Genomic DNA, 10332 nt, shown 5'->3' with positions numbered 1-10332 from the left:
CCACTCGCATGTAAACAACTTTATGTTCAAGTAGTGATGTAGATCCTAGTGCACTTGTCTTAATGTTTGCAGTCTATATTTCGTTACTGAATGAAGTGTAGATATTGAGATTCGAATTGTAAACATACATTATATACTGGGAAAATAATTTACGATTACAAGTACAAGGGACCCGGAGAGGTCGTCTGTCCTGGGGCCCGGGCTGGCTCTCGGCGGCCCTGCACTCGGTGTGACGAACACTGTAGGTCGTTGAGCCGGGGAGGAGGTGTACCTCTCTAACGTTCGAATGAACACTATCCAAGCATGGTCAGTGAAGCAGAAACGTGTCTGCCTCAGAGGCTCGACATGTTTAACCTTCAAGGACAAGCCGTGCGCGCGACAACAGCGCAACAGACGACAGCACGCAGGTGTGCGTGACCCATATTCAATGACCCATATTCAATAGTGTATCCAGAGACCGTCCTGTCAAATACAATGCAACTCTGTTACTAGGCAGTGTATGTTGACAAAACGACGGACTTTCGCAACACCACTCCGTTGACGAAGATTTCATTTCGGCAAAGAAGATAGAGGCATCCGTCTGCTGTCGACTGCGTGCTGGGCGGCTGTTGGCAGACTCTCAACGAAAGAGACCACGGACGTATATCTCCACCTAAGACGGGCTTGTTTTCTTTGCTGAAAGAACACACAGATCAGCAATCAAGTCGCTCCCGAGTGTAGCTGCGTGCCTGCCTACTCGTCGGCCAGCGCGTCACGCAAGTCTCAGCGACGCCTGCGACCGGCAACTGCTTCAACCCAGGTTAGCGCGCGTTTGTGGAGGAGATTTTTTGTCATATTGTTGTTGATAAGCTGTTTCAGAGTAATTTGTAGAACTCACAGCTTGGGGTCTTGTGGGGACATCTCTTGGCTTCTTTCATTGTGACGAGTGGGCTGGGTTCAGTATGTGAAACTTTTACTATAGCTCCGTACACACGTGTGTGTGTGCGCGCGCGCGCGCGCGAGAGAGAGAACGGATGGTACGTACTTCAAAGATATTCATATAGGAGCACGGATATCGGAATAGCGACATCACGCACCTAACCGGAGATTCCTCATAACAATTGCACGCGGTGCTGCATAACAAACGACAAACACGTCCGTGAGCAAACAGACCAAGCATTTCCGGGCAGACACACCTACACTGCTGCGGATTTGTCCGCCATTTGCAATGGGCGGTTGTTTACGAATAGAACTGCCAAGTGGTTGACTGCACATCCGTACAAAAATTGCAATCGAAGAGACACACATAAGAGAAGCAGTCGACTGACCAGCTGCAGAGAAAGATCAAAGATGCCCGATGCTTCCAAAGTAAGGTTCCTTTGACATGGAGGGAAGTTGTGAATCAGGGGACGTAATGTCGAGACTTCCCAGTCGTCTCCCCCATTCCTGGTGTAATCTGGCGGCGCCTAGAAGTGGTGGATGCTCGGCATTCCACAGTCCAGAATAAAATGTTTCAGTCAAATTTAGAATTCCTTCTTCTTTCATGATTATACAGGAGTTCTGCTCCATGTACACGTTCTAGTAATTGTTGGAATGGTTTTAATCCACAATCTCAGCAACTGTGGAAATCCCCCTCCCCACGCATTTCGCTTTTTTCGATCTTGACGACACCATAATCGTTCCCGAGATGTCTGGTCACCTTAACATAATGACACTAGAAAACAGCAGAATTCGTTTAGTACAAACTGAAATACTAAAGTACTCCGGCCGAGTGTCATATATGAGGCCTTTAGCCGTGAGTGTAGGCTGTATACCGTACCACAGATTCACAGAATCTCCTTTCACGGGGCCCCCTCAGGCACGGGGCCTGGGACGGTCGCCTCTGCTCGCTCCACTTCCCGGCTTTGCTTATACTTATTACTTTATGATGGTGTTATTGTTGTTGTTGAAAAATACCTTCCACTGGAGCTTAAAAACATGTATTGCTTTTATACTCTTTTCTCCTCTCACCAGTTTGTCTGTCCATCCATCAACTATTCTGTCGTATAGCCCAAACCTAGAGAGAGAACTTGTAACTCTAGTCACCCGTCTGCGTAGAGCTTTAGAAGTTTGTCATTTGAGCTGTCATAACAGTTTCTCCCATTTACAGGACGAGCGATTTCGACAGAGGTGGACATGTTCGCGGCCAAGATTTTTTATGAAAGAAAAACGAACCAAGTGAATTACTGCCCACCTGGTTAGTTAACCTGCGGTGTAGAGGACCTTGACTTTGTGGTAGCGAGACGAACGCAGCGCACGAGGAGCGGAAGTTGCACTCGTCCGACTGAATCTCTCGTTGGAGCCGAGATTGGCGAGGGTGGCCACTGGCTGACGTGTACAAGAGTCTGAGAGTCAGTAAACCTCGCAAGATGTCGTCAGGGAGTAGCGACAACCGGTCGATTCCAGCGGAGCTTCTGCAGGAGCTGGATGGTCGCGTGGGAGCGGTCATGGTGGTCTTCTGGATGTTATTTTTTATTGCACTCAATTTCGTTTTCTTCTGGCTAGGCAAGTCGGTGACATCATTGCGGCCTCTGTCGGATAAACGATGCCGAAATTTGGCCGTGTCCTGGGTCCACGCTTGTATCAGCACCTTCGGCTGCGGCTACAGGTGAGTGGCATGTTCAACTGTTCGTTGCCAGTTCAGGTTTGTCGCGGTTTGCCATCTCTCTCTCCTCCACAAACTTCTTCCACACACTGGGGTATGGTTTCGGGGAACTACTCTCTAGTAATGTAATACTTCAGCAGATTATTAACAGTATATTATTTTGTATCTGTCATGACTAGTGGAGAGCAGTATCTGGAGGTCACAGCAGGGCCTTGCTAAGACGGAGAGCTAAGATGGGGTACATTCAAGTATAGGGAAAGAGTCAAATTCAAATGTCCTAAGATTTTCCAGTTCCACACCATGCCTTACCTACATATTAAATGCCATGGACATAGTTGCTTAGTTGTCTACATTCCATAGCTATAGCATCACAACCTTGGTCTGGTATTGGTTAAAACGAACTATGTCCCGACCCCTTAACCTTACAAAGTCTAGTGTGTTGTTCTTTGTTTTTGCCCAACTGACTATCCCTGAAGAACCACATAAGGGAAAAATGACATACTGGTTACAATAACATCATCCGTGTCAAATTGTGCTTCCTTTTTTGTTCTTGGTCTTTTTCTTTATCGTCGTCTCTTTACGGTGGACCAGCGGCTAGTGTACACTTGTATTTGCCCGCTATCTCCATTACAAGCAAGTACGTGCTCTTTTGTTTGTTTGTTTGTTTTTTCTTAGTTACGTCATGTACGGACAGTATCTGGACAACCTGGGTGACCTCGTCGACGTCAGACCATACCCTTCCTACTTGTTTGTTGCTATTTCTTTTGGTAAGTGTCCCATTAAAATCAAACAGGTACTCCTCTTTCTAGTGATCGAGAGTGTCCCAGCTAAAGTGAAGTGTTAGTCGACGTATTGAATGAACTTAATGGGAAAAAAATCTATTTCATAAATAGTTCCGTGCATTACAAGTTCTGTGGTTTCTTGGTTTAAAACCCAACGTCTTTACTTTTCAAAGTTTCATATTTTACAAATTTTCCTCTACTACATGAAACCGCGCTAAATAGAAAAACTCATTTGTTTCAGCCTATTTTATCTTCGATATGTTGGAACACAAATGGCATGGGACAGTTCTGGAAAGCTGGGAAGTGATGGCACATCATGTTGCGGTATGTCTTAAGCTAGACAGTTTGATCAAGTGAAACATTTGAAGACACCGTCTGCCTAAAAAAGAAAGAAAATGTTGCCCAATTTCAACGACAGTAGTATCAGGTCTTAGAGATTCTTGGTGAAGAGAAATCGTCTCCACCGAAATAAAAAATGAAGGATAATACAGACGATGGACGGGGGTTAGTTGTCCTTAGTTTACAAATAAGACAAGTTTTGTGTAATTTATGTATGCTTGTGGCTTCTCAAGTGACCCTTCAGTCCCAGTGTGGGAGAGCAGAGTCTGGCACATGTGAGGCACTGAAACGCCGCTGTCGTTGTCGCTGTCGTTGACGTTGCTTTCGTGCAGCTACAAGTCTCTGCTGCCGGCTGGTCTCAAAGTTCTCACAGTTTATGATGAAGGTTTACATAGATCAGCCTACGTCATTGGCTTCGGTCGCTAGGTGAAGCTTTCAGTTCTGGCTTGATGTTCCACCATTGGAGGTTTTCCTTTAAGGTGTATGGTTTGCGTGGGCGACCATGTTTCCTATTGCCGTCCTCCAGCTCGCTGTTCAACAGTTTGCGGGGAATGTAGTTATCTTCCATCCTGATGACATTACTGGTACATCCAGGACTTTTAGTTTAGTAACTGTCCTGCCAAGAAACCATATGGAGTGAAAGGGTCGCATATGGACATTTTCCAATCGTTTAAGAAGCCTGCGGTACAGAGTCAAAATCTCAGCCGTAGAGGAGAGAAGTACAGGTAGTCCTCGGGTTACGACGGTCTCGAGTTACGTCGTTTCGTGTTTACGACGCTCATTCCCACTTACGAGGTTTAGCGAAAGTAGACTCATCTGATAACAGTGCATCAAAGAAAAGGAAGGCCATCACCATGGAGGTGAAAGTGGATATCATAAGGCAATCTGAGAAAGGGAAACAGCAACAGAAATTGCCAGGTCATTAGGACTTAGTCGCTCGACTGTCGCTACGATTATCAAGGATGAAGATCGCATCCTTGAACACGTGACAGGATCTGCTCCTATGAAAGCGACAGTGATAACAAAGCGTAGTGTACTAACAATATTTTACTGTTCTTATGTTTATTGATAATGATGTAGGGTGCTGTGTTAGGATAGGTGTTTAGATAGGCTACGTGTTTGCAGTACTGTACTGTTATCATGGTACACTACTGTATGAGCGTATGATCCGACTTACGTCGAAATTCGGTTTACGACTCCGCGTTAAGAACGGATCCCCGTCGTAAGTCGAGGACTACCTGTAAAGACAACTGCTTTGTACACTTGTAGCTTTGTGCAGACGACAAGATGGCCTTGTAATCACTTCCTTTATTCCATTCAGTCATATGTGTAAGATCTGAATTAGCTGGATTTGTCTTAGTCAATCAGTCGTCCCTTGACCGGTACCTGTCGTTGAGGGGAGCAAGTGGATAGACGCGGCAGCTGACAGGGTCCGCCACTCTTACCTATTGTGGGCGATGGTCAGCAGGTCCCGTACAGGTCGACCAGTCCAGTCTTTGGCGTTCGCAAGTCAGTTCTTGCTTTGGCCACCGGGATGTCGACTACCCTCCTACGTGTCTTGAAGGATGGTCTTCGACAAGGTGTGTAACCGGATCACGTGACCCAAGAAGACCAGCTTATGTCGCTTAACTGTTGAAAGTAGAGGTTTCTGGTGTCTTAGTTAGCTATCGTGATAAACAGCACTTTCTTTCTTTCTTTCTTTCTTTCTTTCTTTCTTTCTTTCTTTCTTTCTTTCTTTCTTTCTTTCTTTCTTTCTTTCTTTCTTTCTTTCTTTCTTTCTTTCTTTCTTTCTTTCTTTCTTTCTTTCTTTCTTTCTGTCTGGGCCGGGCGTCTTTGGGCGTCAGGTACATCTCCCCGAGCTAATGTCCCGCTACTGTCGACACCATGTTGTGATGTTTCGCATTTTCATGCTGACACTGATTTTATTTATTGATAACAGGTGCTTACCACCTTCGGTTACAACCTGTGGTATCAGACGTGCATCGCCTTCTCTGAGGTGGCGCTGCTGACGGAGGTCAACTCTGTCTTCCTGCACGCCCGCAAACTGATGCAGATGTTCCGCGTACCCTTCTCTCACTGGCTGTACCGTATCATCGTCGTTATTAACCTCGTCACTTTCGTCGTCTTTCGGGGACTGGGACTGTCGTTGATTGTTGTGGGGGTCATCAAGTACAAACACAAGATCTCGACGTACTACGTGTTCGGGCTGGCCTCGTCCATGACGATCATGATAGCGATAAACCCCGTGCTTTTCTGGCGCTTGCTGAAAAGTGATGTGTTGAGAGCCTTCAACAAGCACGCACGTAAATCCCCTCAGAAGGAAGCAGGGAAAGACAAGCGAGATCTGACAGCAGTGAATGGAGTTAATGCCCATGCAATGCTCAATGACCATGTACGAATGACATCTCAGAACGAAGGGTTCAGAAAAAGAGACAAAACTGCGTAAGCAGGCGGTCAGTGGATGTCGGACGAAAAACACTGTCGCAGGTGGAAATTATTTAACACAGACATAAAGTTCACTGAACCTGTTTACTTCAGCCATTGCTGACGCTGAATAATAAAGGGGACTGATTGTAGAGAATAGTGACCTTGATAATTCCCTAACGGTAACATGTAGAAGGAATGTTGGGTCTGTTCTTCATGTAATACAACTTTCCATAGTCACATAGAATATAGAATTTTCTTGACCATTCACAGTTCTGGCACGTTTTGCTGTGACAAGGACAGCTGTGGAAAACGAGAAAAATACCACAAACCCACATATGTGCCTTTAAAAATGCTGTTGCTGGTCCGTCGCACTAATTCTGTCCAAACAGTGTGCTTGTCACAGCCAACTCAGCTAGGGTGTATATGGTGAAGAAAGTCACATAACCTTACAGTTAGAACACTACTGTGCCTTCTGAAGATCTACTCAGAAGTTCCACTCTTTCTTCAGCATTCCGCATACAAATGGAGCTGGCATGGACAGGGTAACGAGAGCTCCCGGATCGTTTTAAGAGTAGAAATCTTTTGCTCAAACATAGACAGACTTAAAGACTCGGTAGAGTGAAAAACATTTTTCGCACGATGAAGTTTAAGTTCAATGTAAAGATGCCAACTTCCTAAAGCTGAGTAAATAAATCTCTTCCGTTTGTGAGAGATGATCCTTGAAACACCTGCATGCCTATCACCACGTGGTATGCTTACGTCTTCTGATCCAATGGAGAAGCGAGAGATTAATAAGGCGCCGACAGGTGTTCTCAAGTGTCGATCTTTAAAGGATATTATCTGGCAAACGGAAATGAATAGGTGTAAGCTTTCTCTTTAGTACCTTGTAATCAATTCCTATCCAGATATATGGGTAAAAAGCCCCGTGCTGGGTTATAAAGTTTGACAAGTACGTTTGATGACCTGGCTGACTTTCATATTCCGACTGTTAGTCCATCGTGGTGCCTAAATACGTGCTGATGACACTTATGAATCCAGCACGTGTGCAGTTATTTTCTCTTACAAAAGTACTTGAGCAAATCATGACAGTTGAGGGTTTTTTTAAATTTCTTTTTATATTTTTTTAAGTTTTTTTTGGGGGGAGTTTTGTTTTGTTTTGTTTTCAAACTTATACAGCCTTTTATTAAGAGTTTACATATCATGCCAACGGTGCCTTTTTACTTGTTTAGTAATCATACAAAGCTCACAGGGCATTCTTTCTCATATCATATGTATATATATTTTATCTTGCGACGGAACGACCCGTGAACGTTTCCCGTTATGCCGACTACAAAGGGAAAGAGCAAGATTACTAAAGGGACCAGCTCTCTGTCACTTGCACCAGAAATAGTTGTGAAATCTGTCAGAAAATATCTCATTTCCTGTCAGAAGGTAGCAAGTAATTTTAAGTTGGTTGTATACAGCAGGCACCCTCAACCTTCTCTGTTTTGTTTGTTTGTTTGTTTTTGTATGTTGGTTTATTTATCCTTTTGCTTGATATTTTATGGAGTAAAAATTTTGGTCTTATATTAAGTTCCTACAACGTCGAAGACAACATCCCAATCAACAAGCAGTGGCTGATTCTGGAGATTTTGTCCCTCGCTCTCGTCACTACAGTTACACTCTTCCCCGATCGCAGCTCAGGGCTTAGCAAGTTGATTCCTACTCATGCTACACATTTGCAAGAAATACTTTGTTTTGGAACAGCGAGACATTAAAACTGAAGAGAGATCTACAGGCCATTCAAAGGAAACTGAATATGCTGTTTATTATTTTTAAATATATTGTCGATATTACCGTCAGTTCTATTATCACACATATTTGTACATTATAAATAGCTAGTACGAAATGCCCTATATGATTTTTTTCCTTTTCCATATTTTGATTCCGTACTCAGCTTTGGTGATTTTATCTATTAATTTTATTGCCTTTTTTTGTTGTTGCATTATTGCCTTTTGTTGTTTTTAGTAGACATATAACATCGAGGTACACAAAGAACAAATGGCAGAATTGTTGACTTTTAAAAATTCGTAAAAGTAGTTTATTTGTAGTAAAAGTTGTCGCCTAGAATATCAGTGTCCATTTCTATCCTTTCCTTTGCTTACCAGGTTTTGCAGTCAATACAGTGCGCTTAATTTTCATTTTATATTTTTATGATATACTTTAAAACTGTCTTTTATTCTGCTTCTGTTTTTTGTGAGCCTTGAAGGAATCGCCCAGCAAAACCCCTATGTCCATGTTGGTATCGTACGGGACTGCTTATCTCTTGTAAGCGGACGTAGAGTGGGTCAAGATTCTTCATATTTTTCGATTTTAAGTTTGTTTGCGAGTTTAATTTACAGCTAAGTTTAGATGCATTACTCAGAGTGTTGGAACAGTCTTATACCTCGTTATGCAATCTCTCGAACTGTCCTTTTCTCTCTTTTTTAGCTATGCCTCCTGGGGCGTTCCTAGAATGTTACTTTATGAGATGGCAACATTCAAAGACAACTTTATGTGGAACACTTTTTGTAGCAACAGAAGGGATGGCGTACTGTGGGTAGTAAAAAATAACGGCATGCTTCTCATTTAGTGTGGTAGGAATGCTTTTCATAATGGGTGAAGCATTTTATATATATACGCAGCTCATAAAAATTTATTTCATATGTAGATTTTTAAACTTAAAATGAATCATACGCTTATTGTATGTTTCAATATGAATGGTGTGCAAAGCCAGTTTATCTGTATTTTTATTTTTTATGAGTGTGCAGGCGTATGTGTGTGAGAGTGGGTGCCTGTTCCAATTCGACACGTGCTCTTGGATCTGGTAGACCTACAGGTAGATTTTCCGGATACACATCTCTCCCTTTACCTACATATGTAGGTATATTACCTACATAGGGGGATATCCCCCTACCCAGATATGAATTTTTTAATTTTTTTTAGCGTCATTCATTGTTCACACAAGAGTACACATGCATGACAGCGTCAAGCAACAGGGCGTAATCGCAAGTAAATGAAAACTTTTGATCTCGAGGCAGTAATATTTTACCTGAGCACTGAATCAGTCATCACAAGTCCATGAAACGAAATGGACTGAGTATTTGTACTAAGCCTTTATAAACAGTAAGGAGTATTGTGCAAGTACGGAAATATGTGCTCTGTGTATACTGTTGTTTGTTTGTTTTTTTGTTTGGCTTTTTTTTTTTGCAAATACCTATACCCGGCCGTCTTTCCTTCGCTGTTAAAGAGATAGATGGGCAATGACAGGGTTATTGGCTAGGCCTCTCCTTGCTCATCTAATTCGTTTTTGCACATCAAACATTAACAATAAGCAAAACTTTTATTATTATTCTTTAATTTCAAAAGGGGATCAAGCCCCAACAATCACGCACCATCCTGTCTGTCCCGGTTGCTATTGTCAACGCTACACATTACTTCACAGTGTGCGTAGTAATCGCGATGCAGGTGTTTTGTCAACGCGAAATTCTCTGTTATATTAACTGAGATAAAAATGTTCCTCCACGTCAACCAAATTTTCACTCCGAGAGTAAAAATTCTTGTTCAATTTTCTTAAAGAAATATCGTTCTTAAAGGAAATTAACGCTAAATCAAGTGTGCAGATGTCAATGCTAAAAATAGCCCGCACACTGTCTATGGTCATGTGACCAAGAAGTTTCGTTTTTGCAACAGGAAATTGCTAAGTTTGTCATTGTTCAAAGTACATTAATACCTTAAAATTACTACAACAGAATAAAATTACTGAATGGAACCAACTTACGAGCTGAGAATTTTTTAGAACTTAAAAATATTATCAAACATGACGGGACTATTTGGACAGCGAATGGACATCATGGGAGAATAACCACAAGCGCAAAAGTTGCAGAGGGAGTCGACAAAGAAAAACAAGTAAGCAGGAAAGAAAAAATAATTTATTGCATTCTTTAGTCTGTAATAATGCACGAGTGATTAATGTACCTTTGCTATTTCTGGAGTATGTAAATTTAAATGGAATTCTCCGTCATCATATATGAGAAAATGAATTTTACAATTTGAGACTGTGACAGACTATAGCTAAGTGAGCAAAACTGACTAACAGATCTCAACTATACAAATACAGATATGTATTTTTGTAACAATGAA

At 42.4% G+C, this 10332-nt stretch overlaps 1 protein-coding gene across 2 annotated transcripts; it reads left to right on the top strand.

Moving 5' to 3' along the window:
* The first annotated feature begins 194 nt into the window (after positions 1–194).
* Positions 195–8925, top strand: LOC112561839 (TLC domain-containing protein 2-like). 2 transcript variants are annotated; one of them, XM_025234621.1, is made up of 5 exons: positions 195–799; positions 2129–2626; positions 3299–3390; positions 3647–3729; positions 5684–8925. In XM_025234621.1, exons 2-5 carry the CDS (start codon positions 2388–2390, stop codon positions 6188–6190), a joined length of 921 nt encoding a protein of 306 aa, XP_025090406.1. In that variant the 5' UTR covers positions 195–799; positions 2129–2387; the 3' UTR covers positions 6191–8925. The 2 variants fall into 2 exon arrangements, with proteins under 2 accessions (XP_025090406.1, XP_025090407.1); XM_025234622.1 differs by lacking the exon at positions 195–799 and adding an exon at positions 819–1347.
* The last annotated feature ends 1407 nt before the right edge of the window (positions 8926–10332 follow it).

The sequence above is a fragment of the Pomacea canaliculata genome, linkage group LG4, assembly GCF_003073045.1.
Source record: "Pomacea canaliculata isolate SZHN2017 linkage group LG4, ASM307304v1, whole genome shotgun sequence".
Taxonomy (NCBI): Eukaryota; Metazoa; Mollusca; class Gastropoda; order Architaenioglossa; family Ampullariidae; genus Pomacea; species Pomacea canaliculata.
The sequence above is the reverse complement of the archived record's forward strand: the minus strand, read 5'-3'. Positions and strand labels throughout refer to the sequence as shown.

Coding starts and splice junctions, on each gene's coding strand:
- LOC112561839 (XM_025234621.1), top strand. CDS start 2,388: ATGTCGTCAGGGAGTAGCGACAACCGGTCGATTCCAGCGGAGCTTCTG. Junction 3,391..3,646: donor GTTTGTTGCTATTTCTTTTG/GTAAGTGTCCCA, acceptor CATTTGTTTCAG/CCTATTTTATCTTCGATATG. Junction 3,730..5,683: donor TGATGGCACATCATGTTGCG/GTATGTCTTAAG, acceptor TATTGATAACAG/GTGCTTACCACCTTCGGTTA.